The 27,636-nt window shown below is 42.6% G+C and overlaps 1 protein-coding gene across 1 annotated transcript in view; it reads right to left on the bottom strand.

Annotated features, from left to right (window-relative positions):
• Positions 1–27,636, bottom strand: part of ATG7 (autophagy related 7) — a 287,182-nt gene that overhangs the window by 234,841 nt on the left and 24,705 nt on the right. The window contains exons 11-13 of the mRNA XM_065408358.1: positions 26,091–26,235; positions 25,441–25,599; positions 12,789–12,983 (exon numbers count right to left, since the gene is read on the bottom strand). Of these exons, the coding sequence (XP_065264430.1) occupies positions 12,789–12,983; positions 25,441–25,599; positions 26,091–26,235 (499 nt within the window). The remainder of the gene's footprint in view (positions 1–12,788; positions 12,984–25,440; positions 25,600–26,090; positions 26,236–27,636) is intronic.

Below are 27,636 nucleotides of genomic sequence, written 5' to 3'. Positions count from 1 at the left end.
ACTAAGATTGAAATCTGGCACAGTAGCTAAAGAACATCATTTGGCTCTAACTCACATTGTGTTTTCAAGTATGCCATGTGTTTTTTTACAGTAGGTTCAAGCAAGAGCTATTGAAGCATTCTGAAAACTACTTAGGAACAGTAATTATTTGCAAGAACAGTCTTTCCTTTCATTTGAAATACTATTCAGTATTTTCATTTAATTGTGATTTGAAATGTAACTCATTAAACACTCCTATGTGAAAATAGAAATGCAACACAAAGCAATCTGTCATCCAAAAAAGAGAAGTTCTGATGAGCAATGCCAGTAATTACCTATTTAAGACCCTCATTCATGTAGAGTCAGAAAAGGAACCCAACACTCAGGATAAAATGGTTACTTACCTCTTGTAACTGTTGTTCTTCAAGATGTGTTGTTCACGTCCATTCCAATTAGATGAGTGTGCGTTGCGTGCATGGATGTTGGAAACTTTTTCCCTTAGCAGCTCCCGTTGGGACAGCAAAGGAGCCCACTAGAGTGGCGCCCTTATGGCACTGTATATTGTACCCTGCCGGCCCGACTCCCTTTCGATTCCTTCTTGCCGTTGACTCCGACAGAGGGGAAGGGGGGTGGGTATTGTAATGGACGTGAACAACACATCTCGAAGAACAACTGTTACCAGAGGTAAGTAACTGTCTTTTCTTCTTCGAGAGCTTGTTCACGTCCATTCCAATTAGGTGACTTCCAAGCTGGCCATCAGAGGTGGGTAGGAGTCAAGGAATGATTGACTGGGGGACAGCCCTGCCGACCGCTGTATCATCTCTGGCCTGTTGGCTGATGGCATTGTGGGCTGTAAACGTATGCACTGAGGACTAGGCAGCTGCTTTGCAGATTTCATGGATGGGTACCTGCACCAGAAAGGCGGTCGAAAACACTTGCGCTCTTGTCGAATGGGCTGCAATTGCCGGAGCTGGGACCTTAGCCAACTCATAGCATGTGCGAATGCAGTCTGTGATCCAGGACGAGATGCGCTGAGAAGATACTGGAAGGCCCTTCATTCTATCGGCTATGGCCACAAACAGTTGGGTTGATTTGCAAAAAGGCCTCGTGCGCACTATGTAGAACGCTAGGGCTCTTTGAACATCTAGCGTGTGCAAGCTCTGCTGCTGCGAGCTCATGTGAGGCTTTGGAAAAAAAACACAGGCAGACAAATGTCCTGTCTCATGTGGAACTGGGAGACCACCCTGGGGAGGAATCTAGGGTGTGGTCTAAGTTGCACCTTGTCCTTATGAAACGCCATATAAGAGGGTTCGGAGGTGAGAGCCTTTAGTTCAGACACTTTCCTCGCCAATGTAATGGCCACCAAGAATGCTACCTTCCATGAAAGGTAAAGGAGGGAACAAGTGGCCAGGGGCTCGAACGGTGGGCTCATGAGCTTGGAGAGGACCAGGTTCAGATTCCAGGTTGGTACTGGTGATCGAGAGTAAGGGTACACCCTCTCCAATCCCTTGAGGAAACGCACCACCATGGGATTTGAGAACACCGAGTGCCCAGATTCCCATAGATGGAAAGCTGAGATAGCCATCAGGTGTATAGCCATCAGGTGTACTCTGATGGATGAAAGCGATAGGCCTTGTTGCTTGAGGTGAAGCAGGTAGTCCAGAATAACCGGGATAGAGACCTGGAGCATCTGGGTTCACACCAGCAGGAGAACCTTTTCAACTTGGCCAAGTAAGTTGACCTAGTGGAAGGTTTCCTGCTGCTAAGAAGTATGTGTCTCACTGGCTGAGAGCACTGGCTCTCCATCAAGTTTAGCCATGGAGCTTCCAAGCCATGAGGTGCAGGGACTGTAGGTTCGGGTGGAGAAGGCGCCCGTGGTCCTGAGTGATCAAGTCCGGATACAGGGGTAGGGCTACTGGGGCATCTACTGATAGTTCAAGGAGTGTTGTATACCAATGCTGACATGGCCAGGACGGGGCAAGCAGGATCACCATTACTCTGTCCCTGCGTATCTTGAGCAAGACCCAGTGGATCAGCGGGATTGGAGGGAAGGCATACTTCAGGCCCTCTCCCCACTGCACTCAGAATGCGTCGGAGATGGAGCCCAGGCTGTGATTTTGAAATGAGAAGAACCAAGGGCACTGTTTGTTGTCCTTGGTGGCGAACAGATCGACTTGGGGATAACCCCACTTTTGGAAAACTGACTGCAGGACATCTGATTGGACCGACCACTTGTGAGCTTGGTAGGACTTGCTGAGGCGATCTGCCAGCTCGTTCCTCACCCCGAGGAGGTACGATGCTTCCAGCTGTATGGACAGGGCTATACAGAAGTCCCAGAGGAGAACAGAGCAGTGAGGAGCAAGCTCCACCCTGTTTGTTTATGTAGAACACGGCGGTGGTGTTGTCTGTCAGGACTGTCATGCTGTGACCTTGCAAAGTGGCGTGAACATTTGACAGGCCAGACGAACCGCTCTGAGCTCCTTCAGGTTGATATAGAGGGGTATCTCGTCCTGCGTCCACAGACCTTGTGTTCTCAGTTCCACTAGGTGTGCACTCCAACCCAGATCTGACGCATCTGTTACTAACGTCAGTGAAGGTTGGATTGTGGCGAAGGGGACTACCGCACAGACTACTGGTTGCTCCAGCCACCAATGCAGAGACTCTTGGACTTGCCCAGGTACCGTTACTATCATGTCCAGGCTGTCTTGTGCCAGGTGGTAACATGATGCGAGCCACGCTTGTGGGGGTCTGAGACTTAGTCTGGCATGCGTGACTACGTAAGTACAGGCTGCCATATGCCCTATTAACTTCAGGTAACCCCTCACGGTTATGGTGGGGTATTGTAATATCGTCTCGACAATTTGTTCTATGCCTGAGACCTGGGTTCTGGGAGGCTCGCTTTTGCCTGTACTGAGTCCAGGACCGCCCCTATGAATTCAATCCTTTGGGTCGGTATGAGTGACGACTTGCTTATGTTGAGAAGGAGCCCCAATCTGTGAAAGGTGTCCCTGACCAGTGTAACATGGGACTGCACCTGTTCTTTGGAGCACCTGGTCAGCAGCCAATCGTCAAGGTATGGATGCACTCAAACCTTTCTTTTGCGCAAAAAATCCGCTACCACCACCATGCACTTGGTGAACACGGGGGGGGGGGGGGGGGGGGCGGGAGCCCTGTGGAAAGGCCGAATGGGAGCACCGTGAACTGGTAATGCTTGCGGTTTATCACAAGCAGTAAGAAGCGTCTGCGCACCAGAAATAAGCGTCCTTCATGTCGAGGGAAGCGCACCACTCTCTCATATCCAGTGACGGGATGATAGTGCTTAGGAAGGCCATGCAGAACATGAGCTTGACCATAAATTTGTTGAGTCCGCGAAGGTCTAGAATGGGTCGTAAACCCCCCTTTGCCTTGGGGATTAGGTAATAATGGGAGTAAAATCCCTTTTCCCTTAGCTCCTGGGGAATCTCCTCCACTGCCCCTATATCGATGAGCGATCGTATGTCCTGCATAAGGAGTTGCTCGTGAGAGGGGTCCCTGAAGGACGGGGAAGGGGGATGGGAGGAAAGGAGGAGAACTGGAGGGAGTATCCCACCTGTACCATGCGTAGGACCCAGTGGTCCGATGTTATACGGTAGAAGTGGGATAGCCGGTTTAAAAACTGTGGGGAGGGATCCTGGGATTGGATTGGTAGGCTGTCCTCGTGCGTGCCTTCAAAACACTTGCTTGTTTCTGACTGGGGCTTATTTGGGCCTTGGTCAGACGCGTTGTTCGACGGTCTACATCTATTATTCCTGCCTCACCTGCGGTAGGGGTCTTGTCTGGGGCAAGTTTGGTATTGCCTTTGCTGTGGAGGTTGAGGCCTGAAGGGCTTCCTCTGGGTTGCTGGTGTATGCATTCCCAGTGATTTCATTGCAGCCCTGGAATCCTTGAGGCTATGCAGCCTGGAGTCCGTTTGCTCCAAAAAGAGGCCAGAGCCTTCGAAAGGGAGGTCTTGCAATGTGTTTTGGACCTCGGGAGGGAGGCCTGATGCCTGTAGCCATGCTGAACGCCTCATAACCACTCCTGATTATATGGTTCTGACCACAGAGTCAGCTGAATCGAGGGAGGCTTGCAGAGATGTCTTGGCTACTGTTTTTCCTTCCTCAATTAGCACAGAAAACTCTGCATGCGAATCCTGCGGCAGGCGATCCTTAAACCTGGACAGAGCATTCCAAGAGTTGAAGTTGTGTCGGTTAAGGATGGCCTGTTGGTTGGCTATCCTGAGTTGCAGGCCTCCCGAGAAGTAGACCATCCTGCCAAAGAGGTCCAATCGTTTGGCCCCTTTGGACTTTGGTGCTGAGGCCTGCTGACCCTGGCGTTCTCTCTCCTTTATGGCTGACATGACCAGGGTGGAGGGTGGGAGAACAAGAATTCATAGCCCTTAGATGGGGCAAAGTATTTTCTCTCCACTCCCCTGGCCGTCGGGGTAATAGAAGCCGGGGTTTTCCAGACTGTCTTATAATTACTCTGGATAGCCTTGATCAGTGGCAATGCTACCCTTGAGGGTCCTTTTGGAGCCAGGATATCAACCATCGGATCCTCAGGCTTGACGGCCTCTTCCGCCTGAAGGCCCATATTAAGGGCAATTCGGCGGAGAAGTTCCTGATGGGCCCTATGGTCAATAGGTGGGGGTCCTGATACAGATGTTCCCACCACTGCTTCATCTGGGGAGGATGAGGACATGTGCTGAGGATGGCTGCCCTCGTCCTGACCCTCCTGTAATCTCCCATAGTCCTGGGCCATGTCAGGGCCTGTAAGGCTGTCGCCTCTTGAGAGGCAGACTATGCCTCCTGAGGTCTTGGGGTTGTGTCTCTTGATAGTGGTGCGGGCAATGGACCTGCCTCTGTTGGCTGCTCAGGAGGGGGTCCAAGATTGGTCTAGAGAGCATGGTCTTTCTTGCCCTCGAGGTGCGTTCACATGGCAACCTTGAGTGGCGTCGCATTGAGTGCACCGACGCCCGGAGGCTCTAGAAAATGTGCCCTGTTGTTGGTAATAGTAGCCCTTTTGGATGCCACAGGCCTGCCCCAGAGGCAGCCACTGCAGCTGCCAGGCTGTGTGGGACTCTCTACTGCTCTTGGTCCGGTGCCTGCTATAACTCAAGTGGCCTGAGTCGGCTTCAGAGTCTGAGGAGGGTGAAGGGGAGGACCAAGGCGGTGCCGATGATTCTTGAGCCACCATGGGGTGCCGAGAGGTGCAGGCCGGGGACTGGTGCCGAGAGGATCGGGATAGGGAGTGGTACCGGCTATCCCGAGACCTTGACCGCTCTAGAGCATATGGTGCCAGGGAAATGGCTGGCACCGTGCTTCAGTGCCGAGTGACCGAGGACGACGTGGAGCGGTGCCAGGTCCTCGGTGGGGGTGCTGAGGGCGCTTCTTCATCTGGTGCCATAAGCTCATGTGGGGTTGTCGGTGCCAGGGAGTGGCACTGTGGTGAGCTCAAACGGGAGTGGTGCCAGATCGGTGACCTCGAACGGCTCACCATTGCTGGTTTCCCTCTGGATGGCACCCGTCTGGGCGGTGCCAGAGGCTTCTCCCTGCATGGGAGGGGATTGGGCGCCGACAGGTCAAAGAGGTCCTTTGCAGCCTCATATGTCAGGCATGGAGGGGGGGTTCCCAAGACCTCCTCTAGACATTGGTCTGTGCTGAAGTTGCTGGGCGCCGAACTCAATGGTGCCAGCTCCTGATGGGAAACAGAGTCCTGTCTCTGAGCTGTAGGAGCCTCTCTGAGTGTCTTGGTTGCTCTTTCAGGGGAGCGTCCTCTTTCCCCTTTCTTATGGCGCTTGGCCGGTGCCAGGGAGCTTGAGTGGTGCCGGGGCTGGTAGTCTCGGTGCCAGGGATTTACAGTGTGGGAGATCTCTAGAGCTCGGTGCCAAATCGTGCACCGATGCCGGGGCACTTCTCACCGTGGAGCTCGGGCCCAGTACCGGGCGGTCTGGGGCCGCTGGTTGTCATGCAGCCTCCACGAGCAGCTGCTTAAGATGAAAGTCTCTTTTCTTTCTTAGTGCAGGGCTAAAAGGCCTTGCAAATTTTACAGCGCTCGACCTGGTGTGCCTCCCCCAGACACCTAAGGCAGGAGTCGTGGGGGGTCGCTGTTGAGCACAGACTTGCGGCAGATAGCGCAAGCTTTAAACCCCTGGGCTTGCAGCATGCCCCGCAGCCCAAGGCTGGTGGCTGAAACTAAATCCCAGTCACCTCTAACTAACTTATTAACTACACCTCTACCCCGATATAACGCTGCCCTCGGGAGCCAAAAAATCTTACCGCGTTATAGGTGAAACCATGTTATATCTAACGTGCTTTGATCCGCTGGAGCGCGGAGCCCCACCCCCCGGAGTGCTGCTTTACCGCGTTATATCCGAATTCGTGTTATATTGGGTAGCGTTATATCGGGGTAGAGGTCTAACAACAAACTGTCTAACTGGTAAAACTAGATTGCTAAGGGATCACTCGCAAGCGAGAGAGCACGTTCCAATGCCGCCACATTGGAACTGAAGGGGGTTTGGGCCGGCAGGGTACTATATACAGCGCCATAAGGGCACCACTCTAGGGGGCTCTTCTGCCATCCCAACAGGAGCTGCTAAGGGAAAAAGTTTCCGACGTTCGTGCACGCAACACGCGCACACATAATTGGAATGGACATGAACAAGCACTCAAAGAAGAAACACACAATTCTATTCTCTCCTCAAAGCATGTGACAGGGATTTACTTGGGCATGGAACTGAATATGAAAAATAAAATATCTACATGGATATGGGAAAACACCCATTATGCCTGTAATAGGACTGATTATAGGATCAACAACTAGACCAGCAGGTTTAACTAAAAATATGGATGAGACATAGCAGGATGTAAAGTTAATTGCACAATTAGCATGTTGAAAGGCATACTGTGAAGCCAAGCCAAGTACTGTAATGTTATCCACTCTAGATAGGCAGTTTTAAAAGCAATTCACCAATTTGCAGTATATTATTGTAAATATAATGCGAGTTATTTAGTGGGATTTGAGCCTTCAGGAAAAGATGGCCAGTGTTAAAACATTCTGTATTTGTATCAGGGTGACATGATTTAAATCAAAGTGATTTGACTCATCAATTTTAATTATGATTTAAATCAAAAAGTAGGACACTGATTTAAATCATTGATTTTAATCGTGTTTTGCATTTGTATATTCTAGTTATTTTCCTTAAGAAAAGAGGATTCTCATTGGCTGGTAATCAGAAAAACATGTTGATTTGCAACAAAATATAGCCTTTACACTAAATTTCATGCTTCGTTATGTTAACCAGGTGCATATTTTATTTAAGCAATTATGTAGCTTAATTTACATTTATTCAGATTCCTAATTTTTACATTTTTATGTTAGAGAATGGTAAATGATGCATTTATTTACTAGATGATGATTAATTTTGTTACTCATTATTTGTGCCAAGTTCTATTCAGATAGAAATTGAATTCGATTAAAAATGCACAAAAAGCATTTAAAATTGTTTTGATCAGTTATATAGAAGTACCTTAAATATCCTGGATACAGAAGAAAAGTAATTATCAAAACATGTTTTGCATTTAAAACTAACTGATTTATTAAACAAAGGAAGTATTATCTGAAGTTAGTGAATCGAACTGATTGTTTCTGGTCAATATGTCCTTCAAGATTTTAGAACTATTAGATCTCACCCTCTCACACCTAGTTTTTATTCATATATTTGGAGAGGAAAACAAGCTTTCCTGCTTTTTCAATTCTTAATTTATTCTTAACTTTCAATGAACTAATCATTGAACTGAACTAGTTGAATAAGATGAAGTGAAGAAAATATTCTCTCTGCACCCGCAGAAGAGGCAACTGCTATCAAAAGCTGGTTTTCAACAAACTCTGGTTCCAGATCCTTCGCCAGTCACTTCCACCAGTTCAGTGGTCTAATCCTTCTTTAAAACTTAAGCAGCAAACATGTACTGTTTAAAATTTGTTATTTTATTTAAATGATTTAAATAGATAATAGTAAGTTTAGGCCTTGGCATATGTTGTAATAATTTCACATTTATTTTAAATACATTCATCTTATAAAATAAACCTACATTTAATTTAAATAAAAAAAAATAATAATAATCCCGGTCTCTAACTAGAACTTCCTGGCACTATAGTAAGAGGATTGTTTATTATGAATAATTATTATTCTGCAATGATTTTAATGATTGTCCTGGGAATGTGATGATTTTCAAAAGTGTGTGCATTTCTAACAAGGGTATTTTTTCCTTATTGTATATAATTGTTTATCCTCCTCCTCCTCCTCAATCCTGTGTAGTGACATCACAATGCTGAATCTCTGACAACACAGCCAGTTCAACAGCAAGCAATACAGGATTACAACTTCCATGGCGCCACGGGGCTAAGGCGGGCTCCCTGCCTGCCCTGGCTCCGGCCCCATGCCGCTCCTGGAAGGGGACGGCACCACATCTCTGCGGCCCCTGAAAGAGCGGGGGGCAGAGGGCTCCACGCACTGCCCTCGCCTGCAGACACCACCCCCACACAGCTCCCATTGGTCAGGAACAGGGAGCTTCGGGGGAGGTACCCGCATGCGAGGGCATCGCGCGGAGCCCTCTGCCCCCCTCCACCAGGGGCCGCAGGGACATGGTGCCAGCCTCTTCTGGGAGCGGCGCAGGGCCAGGGCAGACAGGGAGCCTGCCTTAGCCCCGCTGCGTGCTGCTGCCACCCTGGAGGCACTCCAGGTAAGCGGCGCCAGGCCGGAGCCCGCACCCCAAATCCCTCCTGCATGCCAACCTCCCTGCCCTGAGCCCCCTGCCCTGAGCCCCCTCCCACACCCTGCACCCCAATCCCCTGCCCTACATTCATGGCTCTGAATGCAATTTCCCACCCAGATGTGGCCCTCGGGCCAAAAAGTTTGCCCACCCCTGGACTAGGAGCCAGTAGATGGGGGGTGGGGGGGGGGAAATGAGATTGGATTGGGAAGTAGGGAGAAGACTAGGACAGAGAAGCACTGAGGCAGAGAGAAGGGAGACAGATCTGATTAAGAGCTTGAGTGTGGGGACCGAATTGGGAATGTCAGAGCAAAGTGGCCGAGACAGGGAACCTGGCGGACACTGAGATTAGGTGGGGAATCCAGGAAGGGATATTGAAACTGGGAGGACTCATTCACTGCATAAAATGGACCTGTTCTGGGGATGAATCAGGTTTGTATAGTAAAGAAAGCTGCTGTCTCTAGGACCCTTGCTTCATTTGTTGCAGAATCTGGATAGCGTATAATAATTCTGTCTCCAGAGCAGAGTTTGAAGAGTGTGTGGTAAATAAGGCAGAGGGCCACATACTGAATGACAAGGTGAATATTTTGAATAGCTGCTCATTAAGTGAGCACAGTTCATTCTGTGAGCTGAATGAGGGAGAGGTCCCAGGGAAAAATAGTCTGATATTGCAATTAAAGACTATGTGATAATGCATATGAACAAGTTGCCAAACTGCAGTTGCACGGACAACCTTAATTCTGGCATTTCCTAACTTTTGAGTGCTTGACTTTGCAACCTTAATAATGGTCTTTTAATGTAGTTTTTTGAGTGTAATATTTAAATAGCTAAGAGAAATTCGGACATAACTGCCAAAGCACAGTGTGGACTGCTGAAAAGTCTGGATCAAGGAAGAGGATTATGCAAAAACTCATTAAGTTTCTCATTCATTTTCACCTGAAGACTCACAGGCCAATATGAAAGGACATAATGGTTCGTCAAATTCCTGTTATTTTTCAGTAGTGTGGACCATAAATGACTTTACCCCCAGCTGACAGATCAGAGACACATTTGATGGTCTGTCTACTATTTTAACTCTAAATTGTCTTCAGTTTGTCCCTTGAAGCACAACATTCTCATTAAAATGCTAGGGAAGAGACCGCACAGTATAGTACAGCTCTTCAGATTCTAGCTTTTAGATTCTTTCCCTTCCCCACAATAAAGTCAAAACAGTTTAGTTAACTGACTTGTTTAAATGAAAAATGTCCTCTCTCCATCTTCATATCATATTAACATACTTGTCTTCATACTATTTTACTTTAACTATTCCTCCCTATAAACAGCAATGCAGCTGATTGTTACAATGACAGAATCAGTAAATACAGTATTCAGCCTGAGATAGCTCTTGGTGTGACCAGTTGGGTACTGCGTCGTCTAGGAATTCAAAGAAAACAATAATGATATATCTTGGAACCACATGTGGCAATCAATAACAGAAAGTAATTAAAATACTGGGTTTCCTGATGAAGAAATATTTGTGCAGGCACAGACTGAGGCAGGTTTGAATTAAGTCAGTCTGTGGCCCCAGCCACCATCATGTGTGGTTCCCCCAGTGGTCGATCCCCTCAGGGGCTGGCAGCAGGTTTCAGTGTTAAGATGAATGGATCAGTTCATGTCTCTTGGACCTATGGTTTCAAGCTGTCCGAAAAGTCAAACAAGCATCACTTATACTCTGGTCACATTTTCAAGCTTTTCTTTGCATCCATGAGGGCAAGACACAAAGTGCGTTTTTAAATGAAAGATAAGGCACAGACCTATAGTCACTGTACCTTAAGATGGAGCTGGATAAAAGGATTCAGGCACTTCAATGACTTTAATGGGGCTCCATTCAGGCATGGAGTTTCAACTGCACAGATCTCATTGGTGATCAGGGCTATTGTTGAGATACCAAAATCTTCTTGATTATAAATGGCCAGTGTTCATACGTTTATAACTTTCTAAAGAATTCAATTTTTGTGGAGTTTTTTTTATGTTTGAGCTAAAGTGATTTTTGTTGTATTTTTGAGAATAAAATATCTTACCAATTTTTAATTATGAAAGAATTAAAAAATTCCATTCTTGGTGGCCACCAAACAGAATTCTACACACACTTACTAAACAGGGCCACAGAAAAGTGGGTTGATGTTTAAAACTTGACATGGACATAATCCTCAGAGGATTGCTAGGTTGGAACATAATTGGTTTAGGATTTTAAAATGCCATTAAAAATGTTCATGATCAAGTGCAGAGACAGTTTGGTTAAGTCTACAGGTGCACACTCCACGGGAGATGCACACATGCAAGGAACTTACAAGACAAAAAAACTGATTGTAAGTGTCACAAGCAATTCTGGATTCTCTCTCATTGTCCAATCACTTTCTTATTCTTAAAAAAATCACCAGCCAAACAACTAAGAAATCACAAGCAAAAATTATGTTCGTGCAAAGTTGAGGCTGCACAGCTAGAATTCACAAAAAAAGTCAGACGGTGAAAAAGTTAATGTTCCAAAAGCAACACAGACTCAGTTGTGTCATACATATGTACTATTTTCCATTTACTCTTTTATTTAATTTGTAACTTAATGTATTGCTGTGAATGTCATTATATTTATGCCACAAAATATACGGAATGTGCAATGTGGTACAATTCTCATGCTTTTAAAACCTTAACATGTGCATTTTCCAACTTTGTATCTTTTAGATGTGTAAACTTAATTTGCATTAACTCTTAAAAATGTGACAAAGAAGTTGTTGTAAACACCTTACTTTAACAAAAAGTCTCAGTCAAAATAGTTTAGGAATCAAATGTGCAGGGCAATGCAATTAAGAGTTTCTTAACTAACCCATCTGCACCAAATGTGTGGAATATTAATTTGTTGAAAAATTTTGGTGGCAGGATTCTGTAATCTGAGATTTAGGATATTCTTCCATTCAGAAAACGCCTGAACTCAGTTTGACACTCAAGAGCATGATTGATAGAAAGGTAAAGGGCCATGAGTTAAAGAGAGGCAGTTATTCTCACTTAACCTAAAAAAGAGCACATTGTTTCCTATTCTCTATTTTAATTTTTATTACATTCTAGTAAGAATCACACTCAGGAACAAATTCCTAAAAGCATGCAATTATGGATAAACTTGTTCATATTCACTGATTCTGTTGTATGTTTTAATTCGGTTCAGGTAAATTGACTGTAAAAGAACTAACGTGCACAGAGTGACTGTCTCAGAGCCTGATCCTGGAAACACTTACACATGTAGTGCCACTGCCTTCAAGGGAAGAAATATCCTCCAGTGGTTGTGACACTAGCCTGAGACTCAGAAGATTCAGGTTCAATTCCCTGCTCCTCCACACAGACTGCCTGTGTGACCTCAGACAAACCATCTACTTTCTCTGTACCTCAGTTTCCCATGTGTAAAATGGGGATAATACTTCCTTACCAGAGACTGTGAAGATAATTACATTACAAATGTGAGACACTCAGATGTTATGCTAACAGAGGCCACATAAATACCTTAGATAGATATGATCAACCCAGATATTGTATATTGCTGGGTGAGTTTACAGAGAAGTTGTTGGTTTGGGGTTTTTTGTTTGTTTGTTTGATTAATGAAGTGTTGGCTAATCCATATTTTTTTTGCATGTATAGTTTGCCTTCAGGTCTCAAAAGTTACAAATCTACTTTGGAAATACAATTTGCAACTGTCAACAACATTTTGACATCCTGTATCACTTTCCACCCTCATCATCGTTCTTTCAGTCTTCCTTCATAACATATGAGTTACCATTCCCCCTCATCACACACTTTTTTCTCACTTGCTGCTTTGTCTTTGAGTCTACTGATAAAGTGCCTAGTGCAAAAACTCTTGCAATGGCATGATGTAATTCCGGCTGATTGGTCAGCAATTGCAGGTTCCTGTCAACTATTTTTGACCATACATGGCAAGTAATTAAATGAGAGTTGCAGTATGACTACAGGAATATTAACAAGGCATATCTACTGTACCTTCCTCTTGCTGGCTGCAACGACAGCAGGAAGCCATCGACTTTCCCTAGTGTCCATTAACAGGAAAATAATATCATGAGCATCAATGAGCCGTTCAAGCTGTGCCACATCCTTTCGAGCCTGTTCCATGGTGACTTCAGAAAAATTCACGGGGTGACCTGGCATGGGGATGCTCATGTTAAATCCTTCTGCATTCTAGGGGAAAACACATAGGAAATGGACACTTCAAAACAATGTATTAAACAGACCTGAAGGATATTATTCACAGAACAGCCAAATTATTCATGCCCGTAGCCATTAAATTATTGTAGGAACAGTCAAGATCAAGACAAGAGTTAATTGGGTCCTTATGAGCTGTCGGCCTTTGATAAAGTCCAAATTTTTCTGATGTAAGGAAAAGACAGCTAGAATGAATGGCCAGAAATCATACTGGGGAATGAAATAGAGTACTACAGGAAACAGAAGACTGCTGAAGACTGTCACCAAAATAACTGATTTTAATTCATTTGCAACCATACATAAGTAAACATAGCTTCAGTGCAGCACCTCCAGCATTCCATCACTTGAATACAATGCAGGAAGATTACTTTCTGCTTGGCTGAGTACAGTCTTAGATTAATAATATTTTTAAGAATAAAAACTCAAAAATTAGACAAGGATTATGGAAAGCACTGGTATCCATTAATCGCCGATATTCCTCCAATGATTTCAGTGGCGTTACACCAGAACTAAATTTGTCCCATTGTTGTAATCTTTTAAGATTATACACATACATGGTAACCATGTTGAGTCAGATTTTCAGTTTTTCTTTGACCCGCATTTCTTTGATCTTGTCTTTTATAACAAATACACAGCAACATGTATACTTCAAAACAAAACAAAACCATAAACCTAATATCCTGCCAAAACAACACACACTGCTACACATGCTTCTTCCCTGAGGAGAGGACAAGAGAAAAAACACCATGCGACAGATGCACTACTTAAAGGGGCTCACATACTATGGTGATGAAAGCAGTATAAAAACCTATTAGGGCGGTCAACTAATCACAGTTAACTCATGCGATTAACCCAAAAAAATTAATCACAATTAAAAAAATTAATGGAAACATGTCCTCTGGAATGGTGGTTGAAGCATGAAGGGACATATGAACCTTTAGTGCATCTGGCACGTAAATACCTTGCAACGCCAGCAACAACAGTGCCATGCGATTGCCTGTTCTCACTTTCAGGTGACATTGTAAACAAGCTGCAGGCTGCATTATCTCCTGCAAATTGTAACCAACTTTGTTTGTCTGAGTGATTGGCTGACCAAGAAGTACTGAGTGGACTTGCAGGTTCTAAAGTTTTACATTGTTTTATTTTTGAATGCAGTTATTTTTTACATAATTCTACATTTGTAAGTTCAACTTTCATGATAAAGAGATTGCACTACAATACTTGTATGAGGTGAATTGAAAAATACAATTTTTTTGTTTTTTTACAGTGCAAATATTTGTAATAAAAATAAATATAAAGTGAGCTCTGTACACTTTGCATTCTGTATTGTAATTGAAAATATATTTGAAAATGTAGTAAACATCCAAAATATTTAAAATAAATGGTATTCTATTGTTTTTTTCTCGTGCAATTAATCGCAATTATTTTTTTTAATCACTTGACAGCCCTAAAACCTATATAGAAGAGAACAGCCGGCACAAATCAGCATAGCTCTATTTATTGTGTAACTATAAGGATCTAGCCTGCTAATTTAGCACTGTTAACCAACTTTTTTGAACCAGATTTTCAGAAGATCAATTCCATTTGACTAGTCTGGACAATCAAGAATTACAAGACAGATAATCACTTTTGGAGTGGCCCTGTTTTTATAGGGACAGAGATACTAAGAAAAAATGTTTGGGTATCCCACTGTAGAAGGATTGATTGGACTGTATGCAACTCTATTTTGGACAAACCTCAATGCAACATTTCAACCATATGTTATGACCCTGATGTCTTTAAGGGCCTGATCCTACAACCACGTACCTGAGTAGTCCCACAGTATGTCAACAGAATGAATGAAGTTAGGCATATGCCTATGTGTTTGCAAAATAGGACCCTTAGATTATAAATCCATCAAGGCAGGGTCTTTCTATATTAGTTTCTGAACAGTGCTGAACACAGTGATTAGTATTTTGAGCATTTTTTTTAAAAAAAAAAAAAGACTGTGTGCTGATTATTCTTCACAAATTAAACTATGTTTCTTCTTTTATTTTAACAACTCCACTGTACTATTCAGGCCAAAATCAGAAATCATTCTGTACAATATTAGCTGCAGAACCCTGCCTCTACAAATTCTTCTGAAATCCCCCATCATCTTTCTGTAAATTATTGATTTAAATATTTCTGTTGGTGCCAGAAAAAAGTGCCTTAAACCTTCAGCAAATTCATTAGAAACCATTCTTAAACTCAATATCTCTTGGAAGATCAAATTCCATACTACTGACTTTTGTACCAAGTTTTTGCACCGTCTTGTCTCATCATTTCTTAAATGTAAAGATTAAAAAGATTGCACCAATTTATTTATGCCTTACAAGTATCTTTAAAACAACCCCCAAATTTCACCTACTAGAGCAATTAATTTTATTCACATATAGCTTTTGTCTTAGATCAGCTCCCCAATTACTTTACACAAAGTGAACAATAAGACCTCTATTAAGTCTTATCTGAGATTGAATCTTTACCCAATTGCCGTTAGACAGATGGGAGGCATCATACAGTGTACCTCTGTTGTTTCAAATTCTATAAAATATAAAATTCCTCAGTCTTCAGTGATACTTGTATAATTTGAATGGCCACATAGTAACTCGATATAGAAGGAAATCACTTCTGAGACTCATGGCTCCTATCGTCAAATGCTTTGCAGGCTTCCATTTCGGAGCTGCTGAGAGCAGCCTGATCCTGCAGCAGGACCTTACAACATGTCTCCTTCATGTCCATATTTGAACAAGGTGGACTCAACTGAACATGCATTAGAGAGTCCAAAAAGGACATACATGGAGGAAGGGTCATTTGAACCATGTTGCTCATCTGATAAGTACATTTATAAAAGGTGTAAAACATCTGCTATCGGACAGAAAAAGACCCTCCTTATATATTACCGTAGAACTTAGGCTATGTCTCTACACCAGGGGTCGGCAACCTACGGCACGCGAGCCGATTCTGAGTGGCACGCTGTCTGCCCGGTGAGAGGAGGAGGAGGAGGAGGGGCCGGAAAGCACCACGCTGGGGGAAGAAGGGGGAAGAGGGAAGCTTGGCTGCCGCAGGACCAAGCTTCTGCCTCCTGCCCCTGCAGGGGAGAGCGGTGTGGGGGGGTCCCGGCCCCCCGCCCCACTCAGCCTCCCCGCCCACAGCTCTCCCTTGTGGGGGCAGGAGGCAGAAGCTTGGTCCTGCAGCAGCCAAGCTCCCCCCCTCCCCCGTTTCTTCCCACAACGTGGTGCATTCCGGCCCCTCCTCCTCCTCCTCCCCCCTCTCCCTGCCGGCGACGGCCCTTGAGAGGGGGAGGGAGAAGAGCAGAGCCGAGTGGCAGCGTGCTCCATGCTCCATAGAGGAGGCAGAGAGAGGTAGGGACAGGCCTTGGGGAAGGGAGTGGAACAGGGCATATCCCTCCCAGCCCCCTGCCATGAGCCGCTTAGGGCAGGGGGCTGGGAGCACCCCCACGAGCCGAGCACCCCAGCCCTCTGCCCTGATCATCCCCACACACACCCAGCCTTGTGCCCTGCACCTCCACACACACCCCAGCCCTCTGCCCTGATTCTCCCCACACACCCCCAGCCCTCTGCCCTGCACCTCCACACCCCCCCAGCCCTCTGCCCTGACCTCGAGTTGCCCCCAACAGCCAGCCATCTGCCCTGCATCCCCACACACCCTCCAGCCCTCTGCCCTGACCTCCCCCCACCACCCAGCCTTCTGCCCTGCACCTCCACACACCCCCAGCCCTCTGCCCTGACCTCGAGTTGCCCCCAACACCCAGCCATCTGTCCTGCACCCCCACACACCCTCCAGCCCTCTGCCCTGACCTCCCCCCAACACCCAGCCTTCTGCCCTGCACCTCCACACACACCACAGCCCTCTGCCCTGAACCCCCCCACACCCAGCCTTGTGCCCTGCACCTCCACACACACCCCCAGCCCTCTGCCCTGACCTCCCCCCAACACCCAGCCTTCTGCCCTGCACCTCCACACACACCCCAGCCTTCTGCCCTGACCTCCCCCCAACACCCAGCCTTCTGCCCTGCACCTCCACACACACCCCAGCCCTCTGCCCTGACCTCGAGTCGCCCCGCTCAGCCCGCTGCAGGCCTAGGTGAACAGAACCCCAGGCTGGAAGCGGGCTGAGCAGGCTGGTGGCGTAAGATCAGCATTTTAATTTAATTTTAAAGGAAGCTTCTTAAACATTTTGAAAACCTTGTTTACTTTACATACAACAATAGTTTAGTTATATAATATAGACTTATAGAGAGAGACCTTCTAAAAAACGTTAACATGTATTACCGGCACGCGAAACCTTAAATTAAAGTGAATAAATGAAGACTCGGCACACCACTTCTGAAAGGTTGCCTACCCCTGCTCTACACTATGAGCTAACAATATGATTCCCCTGCTCCTGTACAGATATTTGCACTAGTTCTCATCGAACTAATGACAGTATAAATAGCAATGCAGCCGCAGTAGCATGGATAGTTCACTGGTTTCAGGCAGGTTTGAACTTTCTACTACCTGGGCTATCATGGCTACCCTGCTATTTATACTTGTGGTAGCCTGATGAGAACACGAGCAGGGAAATCGCATCCTTAGCTCATAGTGCAGACACAGCCTTAGAGGAGTCAACCAGGTCAGGGTCCTAGTGTGCTAGTCACTGTATAAACATATAGTAAATGACAGTCCCTGCCTTACAGAGTTTACAGTTTAAAAGACATAACAGCTGGATGAAGCAAACAAGCATGTGTGTATGTGGGGAGAGGAGCAAAAATAACAGGAGGCTTTAGCATAGACTAGTGCACAATTCAAGAATATACAACACAATATCCATAAAAAAATGAACACACATTGTTAAGGGGAATTCTATGTGAAGGCCCTTGCTGCGGAACAGCAGCTTCAGGGAGAGTTGATCCAGATATTACCTAAGTCTTCATTACAAAATGATACATGACTGAGGAAGACTAACTTTTCCTCCCTCTAGAACTGGGTGTACAACTGTTGGAGAAGAATGGTGAAGAGACTAGTTTGAATGAAGTTTCCATTCCAGGAGATACTTGCAATTCTGACCAACACTGAATCCTCTGACTTAGCTCCATTAGTTCCAAATAGTTTGGCCATGTATGAAAGCAGGATCCAGGGAAATTTCTAATCTTTTCCCCGATCAGAGCCTAAAGTTTTTTTTCATTGACATAGGCAAAAAAAAATCACTTGCTTTCGTGGCATAATGGAATTTCAAGCACACTGGTATTGATCTTCTAAGTCTTTGAAAAGAATGGCTATTTAAATTGCACCAAACAGTCCTTCTTAAACCTATTAATATCACTGTCATTTTTATATTTTTGCCCATAATACAAATAATGTATCAAATGTATCACAGGCCTCAAATGTATGTGCACTCGTAAGGATAATGTAAATCAGAACCTTTATGGATAGATGAATTCCATAATTACTGGATAGATTTTAATACTCTAATCTGAAAAATAAAATGGGAAATAACTGTAAGAGAACATTTTGCACTTGTGTTTTTTTTAAATAAAACTATCAGCACAAAATGTCTCCTACTCATCTAAGAAATCCTGAAAAATTAAAGGCTTCTATGAGACACTAATTTACACATGAATGCTTTGTTTCAGCATGATGCTGGTGGTATTTGGGAAGTGAATTTTTAGCTGAAGGTCAACCATACTCTATTATTTTTCCTGTCCAAATGAAATATTACACAGTCCACAACATTAAGGGCAGGCACGACAAAATACAAAGTTAATGTAGGTTATAATTTCTATGGTAATACATTATAAATACGTGCGTGTGTATATATACATATACACATTTTGTGTAAAGTTTAGTGTGCAAGTACAAACATGTACATGAACAACTATTGAAATTTGGGGATTGTGCAAAAGATTATTAAAATACATGTTCTTTTTTAAAACTCTGCTCTTAAGTGGTGGTGGTAATGTAGTCAAGTTCACTTACCAGTAGATGGTGCACCTCAGTGTTCACTTCTATTGCAGTAACTAAATGTTCAGTTTGGTGCAGAGCATATATTTATAGATAGGCTTGACAGATTTCAATTTTTTTTTATAATTTCTATGGAAAATATCAATACATTTCATACACTGTTTTCAATTTTTATCTATTTACATTTTAACAGTTGCTGGAAATTATGGGGGGAGGTCAGAATTATTTAACAGTATATGTTCAGATTCAAAAAGTTAAAGGTTTATAACCATTAAAACACAAATCGTCATCATCACATGTCAAAATATACAAAGTAAGTGTTCTTAAATCAAACTAATAAGTTCGCAAGCAGCATTTTTCTTACTTTGCCTATCTGTAAATTTCAATCATCATCATCAATGGAAATTTTTTTCATCAGTTTGTGGGTGTATGGTGAAATTGTTTACTGATATTTACTGATTAAAATCTAATCCTTTCAAGTCTAATTATACAGAAAAACAAAGGTCCATTTGGCAGCATTTAAAATTTTACAAATGCAGAGAAAAAATGTAAAAGAAGAACAAGAGTGATATAAAAATATAGAATGAGAATAAAATAAGATGACAAATAGTGGAGCAGCATATTAAAGTCTCATCCACGCACACAAAATTTGGGTGTAACCTTGTATACACAGTATTTTCAGAAATGAGTGCCACTTTCATGCCCTGTCTCACCAAGCTGCTGTCATGAGAAAAACCAAACATGAATCGACTGAATTCAAACACACTGCCTTTGAATTCTAGCACATTCATGAAACATTCCAGTAAATACACACAGAATAATATAAAACTGTACAGGAGAGACTCCCCCTAACCCCAACTCTGCCCCACAAGGTACCCTTTCTTCCTCCCCCATCATGTGAACTTAGGGGGAAAAGTGTAAAGAACAGACAGTCAGCTAAGGCGGGGACCTCTTTCACCTTTGGACGTTCCAGTCTTGACTGTAGACAGTTCTGACTTTCTCTGCCTTGTGGTGATTGACTGTTCCCTGTCCCCTGCCCTCAGTCTCTTCACCTCCGCTTCGTATCACACCTGCCCTTCCTACCCAGCCCCGTTCACTCCCCTTTTCCTTCCATTTAGCTGATCCCCTGCACAAAGCCCTCTTCCCCTCAAAAAACCTCAAAACTCACACAATGTTTGTCTCCATCACGTTGTTTACTCTGCTTGTGTGTGTTGTGGGCAAGGACTGTCTATTGCTGTACAGTGCCTAGCACAATGGGACCCCACTCTTGGGTTGGCCCTCAGGCACTACCATAATTAATAATAATGATATACATTTTAGCTCCACACCCATGCTAGCTTTTAAAACAATATCACTTTAAATTAAGAAAATGGTACTGCCAAAAATATAGAGGTGGCAATGTCTGTAGCTGTGGTTCCTTCCCCTTCCCCACTTGAGGGGAACCTCACCATTAAAAGGAGAATCTTAAAGCATTTTTTTTGTTTAGTTTTTAAGGTGGTGAATTTTTAATTCTTCTTTTCTTGAAGATCTCCGTGAACATGTGAAGTGATGCAAACCATTTGGGTCTGAAAACCATGGCTTCGAGTCCTTTGATACTTGGACGGAACCCAGATCCGTACACAGCCATGGAAGGGCTGCTGATAGCACTGGGGCCCCTGCAGGATCTCTCTCTCAGGAAACTCAATGGAGTTGAAAGCAAAATGGTGTAGTGGGCTAAGCACAAGGATAAGAGATGCCTGCATGCTAATCACAGCTTTGACAAGAAGTCAACGAAGGCACTTAGGAATTAACTTGTAAAAGTGCCCATAACTCAAGTTGAAGTCAATGGGAGATTCGAGTGTTCTGCCTCTCTTGAAATCAGGCACTGACCCTTTCTGCCATCACATTCCCATCTGCAAAATAGGTGTAATAATAGGTAACTCACTAGAAGGTTGTGATGATTCAGTAGTTAAGATCTGTAAAATGCTCAAATCCACCACAATGCACAAAAACTCTCCAGTATCCGGGTAGTGATAGTAAGCGTGTGCATGTCAAGTGTCTCCACAGACTTTCGTCTTATTTAAATAATTATCCCTCGCAAAATTTATTTTAAAATCTTGGCAGCTGTGCTCAGACCCCAGCACAAGTAGCTGGACTCCAATTCCAGTAGCAGGAGGCTGGGATGGACAGATAGGAAGGGTTTTAAAGATGTCACACACATACTTTTCTACAGGAAGAATGAGATATTTTGGGTTGTATCTCCAAAAGTTGCATCACCAACCCTCCCCAAAATTCCAAAACCTCAGGCTGGCTCTGTGCATACAATGTGATTGGGGTGAAAACTGTTTCCCACCACAAAAAAAGGCTAAGGCCAGCTCTGCTCACTGATACTGACACCTCAATAAATAGAGTTTTAAAAGCTGAACAATTATCCAAAACTGTACAAATTAAACAGGGGATGAAAATGAAACATCAGAATATTGTACTGCATTACATGTTATTTGGCCTTTTATTCATAAAATGGGATCCTTTTGTTCATATGTGCACTATCATAAAAATGAGTAATACATGCTGGAGTCTCCAACACTTTTCTTCACAGCTGGTCAATTTTTTTAATATCTAGTTCCAACTATCATATTCTTAAAAACAGAAAGCTAATCTTAATCAAATATAATTTCTGGCACAGCCACCACCTCTTCTGAAGGCTCGGATTAATTTTTCAGGAACACTGTCATTTTAGTAGCATTTCTAATTCCCACCTCACAGAATTCATATTCCCCCTCATCACCAAAATAAATGCTTACTTCTGACGTGGACCATAAATAAAATCTAAGCTACAGGATAGTGTCACAGGTGAAACCCTTTGGAAAAAAAGAGAGATAAAGCAGGATTTCTGCATTAACCTAACTGGTCTGTTAAATGAACCTCTGAATTTCCCCCCCTGCTCAAATAACCCCATATTCGGGGCACTAACCCTATCCAGCACCCTCCTAAAGCACACACAATTTCAAAGGAATCCAACTAATTGTGCCATTTTTTAAGAGGACTTAGGTCAACTTTTAAACAGAAGTCATGATGCAAACTTAACTATATTGGTGCAGCAGCACTTCTATAATACTGGGCAGCATTTAAAAACACTGCTTTTGCCTGGAATAAAGCCGGGGGAGAGGGGTGGAATCAAAGCAGCAAACAAACAAATCAAACAACTGTGAAATGTTTACTCAGGAAAGTCCTTTTGTGTATAAAGAGACAAGTTTTGCTCAAGTGTTATATCTGAACAAAAGCAAATTTGTGCTTCCTTTCACTGGCAAAGTGTTTGTTTTGTTTTATTTTATTTTAAAAAGTACTAATATGAGAGCTATAGAATTATTACAGACTCATGTGGTATAATATTTGTGTATTTTCCCATTTTGCCAGACACAAAAAGGTTGTTGGTAAGGTTTAGCTCATAAGGACTTTGTGGCAGAGGCTGTCATTTCCTATGTGGCTGTATAGTGCCTGACACAATGGAACTACAGATGCTTGAGGCTCCAGGTGGTACTGCACAACAAAATAAATAATAAATAATAATAATAATGGGGTGCATGTAAACATACGTAGCAACCCAAGAGTTAAAATAAAATACAAATATAGCTTTCATTTCTCATAATTAGATAACTCATCTCAAATCTATTGCCAAATTTACTACTATGGTTAAGTGGCAGTAGGGAATTTGATGAATAATTATGGCTTTACAATCAAGAAATAGAAGCAGAACAGAAATATGCTGGTGCAGCTGAGTATTTTAGTCCTTGGAATAATTAAAACATATTTCCAAAACATTTAGAAAGAAGCTTCTTTATAAGGTCTACTTAATGGGGTAGGGTATGAGCAGCTGTAACAGAGCAATGTCACACAGTTTATGCTTCTCAGTAATATTTAAAACATCCTTATTTTTATTATTAATAATGAAGGTGGATAGGAGAAATTAATAATAATTAGAAAAGGAGTTGAATACATTAATATAAAGAATTATTACATGATTGGTTGGATATCACATAAAGTCAAATGTGAAGTTTAATTATCTCAAACATACATTTACAGTAATATTTTCCCATAGTTAATTCCTTTCTGCAGGATTCTGTAGAAAACAGGAGGCAAGACAGCATAAGTCATGTGTCAGAATTGCCCACTCCCCTCTCAACATTGCTTGTATACCCACAAAGGACCAGATATTCAGATGTGCTCTGCAGCTTCTACTGTCACAGTCATGGCCAGATCTACAAAAGAATTTGCTATCCGATGTGATGAGCTCTTTTGAAAATCTGGACCCAGATGCGAGTGCTATCTCTTATGGAAATCTGCATAGCCACTGTGTGTATGCACATTTCTTACCCTGCTCCTCCACAGGTCTTGGGACACATGAATAATTTTATTAAAAGTATCCACCCTTCACCAACTGTCTGCTCAGTATCTTATGTTCACATGTTCAGTTTCAAAATACTAAATTGATACCTAAAACAAGGGACACCCTTTAGGAGCCAGGCCTCACATTTCCACCAGACTTTTTAGTCTCTGGCCTAAAACCAAAGAGTAGTGAGGGGAAAATGCCAAAGTCTAACAGACATATTCACAATTCAGCTTGTCACGTTCCTTACAAAAACAGGATATTCTTAATTATCTTTGTCATAAGGCCACCTTCTCTCACCTCATGTTAATAACATAATGGAAGTCAGCTGGGACATCAGAGCGAACAGGGCACAGCCCTCTAGACAAGGCCACAATGGATACAGTGTGCAGAATTGTTAATGGTTTCAAGCATACAGGAAGCTGAATTCATTAAAGTAATAATGAGTACTGACATAATTTGAAGATATTAAGGACACAGTTCAAGATGAGAAATATATCTGAAAAGCCCACATGGTTATGGGATTCAGAAAAAAGTCATCACGTGCAGCAGCTAAACCAAGAAGAAATACAGACATCTGAAGTATAAATGGAGCATTACAGACTATTTAAGAGACGAGACGAGACGAGACCGCTTTTGAGAACAATGTTTTAAATTACATGGATCCACGTGAAATGAATACCTGAGTAATCCCTATTATTGGCCAAATTCTACTTCTAATTGTTCAATATCAATCTTACAAAATAATATAGAAGCAAAATGTGGACAACAGGGGACATTAAAAATATACAGAAGTTTGCTCTCACACCTGGAATCAGGATAATACTATTTCACACTTTAAAAAAAGCTTTACTATTCACAAGATATGAATACTGTTCTCTTGTGGTGATCTCTAGAACACTAGGTCATTTCAGTCCAAAGGCACCATTATCAGATAAAGGTGAAAGATTTGCATCTTTCTAAATGATGGAAATTATCTTAAAATAAGATTGTCTTATTAAAGATGTGCAGGTAAAAGAGTCCTTTCTAGTTCGGGAATTAGGTGGTAGGAAGACTGGGATAACCTAACTTTTTACCAGTTTACCCAAACTCTGCCTAAAACATCTGGGAAAATATGGTGCTAACCTGTGCCCCATTGGCCATTGGATGCACATGAATGGACCCATGCCACCATAAAAAGTCCCACTGATGGCACAGGGGTCTGCTCACATGCAATCTTATTTCAGGATTGATGCCTATATTGTTAATTATATTTTATCTAGAATTCCCAAGCTTGATAGCAGAACACATACAATACCACTAGTTTTTTAGCCCCCACTCCGGTAATTTCCAATCTGTAATTTCAGAACAAACACCACCAATGGTAATTATCTGGCTTTTCAACAGGTTGAAAATCATCAGACATTTAAGGAACAACAGCAATGGTCTTAGACGCACTTGTGAAAATATAATACAGACTTCTCTCTATAACAAACTGCAAATAGATGTTAATACCAGAAAAATGATTACTTGAAAGTCTGGCAGGAGAAAATGTCAGACAATGAATGGAGACAGATTTGGGCAATAACCAAGATAGTTTTGATTTGTGTTAATTGTCTAAAAATGAAAGAAAAATTCAAGTGCATAAGTAATTAAACACCAAACTATTTACATGTGACTGAAAAGGGGAACATGGATAGAGCCTCAAGATTGTGTGAAACGCTCAGGGCTTTTAAATGCATTCAGTGGAACTGTTCCAAAATCAGCCATTTCTGAGAGCACATTAAAACACACCACAGAAGAGAAACTGGAGAACATTTGTTTACTGTGACTCTGTGGAAAGGAAGTTGAGATGAGCCCTTAGAACTCATCTTGTTGCCTATTTTTATTGCCACAAGTTTCATTCCCTTGCACCCTGCATGTGAATACAGCTCCTACAGTTTGCCAGTGACTGCAGTATAAACTTTGTTTCCTTGCATTTTAGTTTTCTGCTCCCCTTTTCTTTTTAAGCATTAACATGAGCAGAGCAAAGGAATACTATGGAGCTATTTAAGGCCAGCTGTCTTCTCAATATGTTGAGATATAACCACCAAAATATTTTACTTACCACTCCTGGAAATATTTTTTGCAGTCTGTCTGCTGCCGCAAGTGCCTTAGGCTTCCCACCACCGAGACAATCTTCAAACTCGTATAGAGGCTGCCGTACAGGGTTGGAATATGAGATTTTTGCATTGTCCACAAATGTGATCTGTCTGACTCCCCATCCCTAAACAAACAAAAAATCCAAGTAATTGGCAAGGACTAATTTAACACTGTAAGACTTTGGTTCAAAGGATGTAACAGAAACCCCTTTGAGTCTATAGCATTAAAAGCATAAGTGGACTTTTGTTCACAATTCAAATTCTACGATTAACTGCAGATTAAGTTATTACAGATTTAGAAGCTACCTATAGTAAAATTCCTTTTGATCACACTGAACTGTCTCTCACTGACACAATTATTTATTTCAAATATTTTGGTTTGAATTTGATTTTGTGAACTCATTTGTTATTTTATTCAAGACAAATTTGCACTTTGTACATGGGCAGTTTTTAATTTAAAAAAAAAAACACACAGAACTGCAATATTTCTGTGATACACACATATAACATACACATGTTGATTTCATTGTATTCTTCCATTCTTTAGCACAAGGATGAAAAAAGCAACCTTTATGAGAGACAGCAGGTCACCTTCAGGAGTAACTCTTGTACTTACCATTAAGGTTCTGGCTACACAACAACCCAGCGTACCAGCTCCTAGCAGCAGACACTTAGAAGACACAACCTTCTCCAGGTCAAGAGTAGGCACCAACCGCCAGCACATCAATTTAAGGTTAAGATCCACAGACGACTCAGCTAACCTATATAGTGAAATAAAAACAAACAACAACAACATTCCTGAATACTCTCTAATGCAGCATTGGGCTTTTGTTCCAACTAAGCAATGGTTCTCAATTTTTATTTATTTTTTGGGGGGGGGGGGAAGATGAGGTGGAAGGACTGGAGCTCCCCCACTCATTGCCCCATATCCCTTCATGATATACCCCAGCAGCTGCTATCATCTCTCTCTTTTTCTGTCCACTTGATCTCAGTTCAGTTTTTCTTCTCTTTTTAAACACTGTCTTTTCTCTATATTTTTTTTAATTTATTCTTCACTGACTTTTTTGTTTTTCAGTCCCCTTCTCTCCTGCCCAGCAGACCACAAGACTACATTCTGTCTGTCGGAGGTTTTTACATGTCTCCCATCAATGAAGTATCTGATTACATCACAATCCTGAATGTACTTAGCCTATATTTAGTCATAATCCTTATTGTATTTATCATTTAGGTAGGAAAGTATTATTATCCCCATTTTACAGATGGGGAACTGAGGCACACAGAGAATAAGTCACAACAGTTACACAGGAAGTCTGTGGTGGAACAGGGAATTGAACCTGGGTCTCTTGGGTGTTAGGCTAGCATCCTAACCAATGGATCATCCTTCTCTACAGGCAAAAAGAAGATAACCACCTTTGAAGGTTCTCTACTGAAGGGTGCATGCGCTCACTTGACTAACCCAAGCAGCACGGATGCAAAATGGAAAAGCTTGGGCTAGCAGGCTACATGCAAGCTCTTCCTCTCACAGCCACCTGTGCCTAGATACTACAGAGCTAAATGCAGATATACAACAGAGAAATCAATTTATTTTGCATATCTGTATCTAAATGATCTTTAGAGGAGCACATCCAAGGTTGGGAAACATTGCACTAGCTAATGAAATAGCTAAAGCAGTATACAGTATGAGCATCTCTAAGAATACTTAAAATGAAAAGTAAAAATCACAGAGTCTGCTTCTGCACAACACTCCCTGCTATGAATAAAGAACCTTGTCAACGGATTTGACGTTAATCAGTCCATGCAATTTACTCTCATATACTTTGGCCCTTGTAGAGAATTCTTAAAGATACTATGCATAAATTCTACTAAACATTTTGCTAATCAAATATATAGTAATAAAAAAAAAAGGAGGTAAAGATGAAGTGTTGTGCCAGCAGCATTATTTACCTACACAAATTTTGACATTCTATCCTATTGTCATCTCATATAACAATCAATACGCCAAAAACAGTAACGCAATAAAGTTTTATAAAAATGTTTACAGTGGTTCTTACAAATGAATTAGAAAGATGCTGAAACAAGAACAACAAGACAATCAGTAATTGTCCTATTTTTAAAAACTTACTCCCTAGGTATCTGACAAGATTGCCATTAAACATATACTT

The sequence above is a fragment of the Emys orbicularis genome, chromosome 7, assembly GCF_028017835.1.
Source record: "Emys orbicularis isolate rEmyOrb1 chromosome 7, rEmyOrb1.hap1, whole genome shotgun sequence".
Lineage (NCBI taxonomy): Eukaryota > Metazoa > Chordata > Testudines > Emydidae > Emys > Emys orbicularis.
The sequence above is the reverse complement of the archived record's forward strand: the minus strand, read 5'-3'. Positions and strand labels throughout refer to the sequence as shown.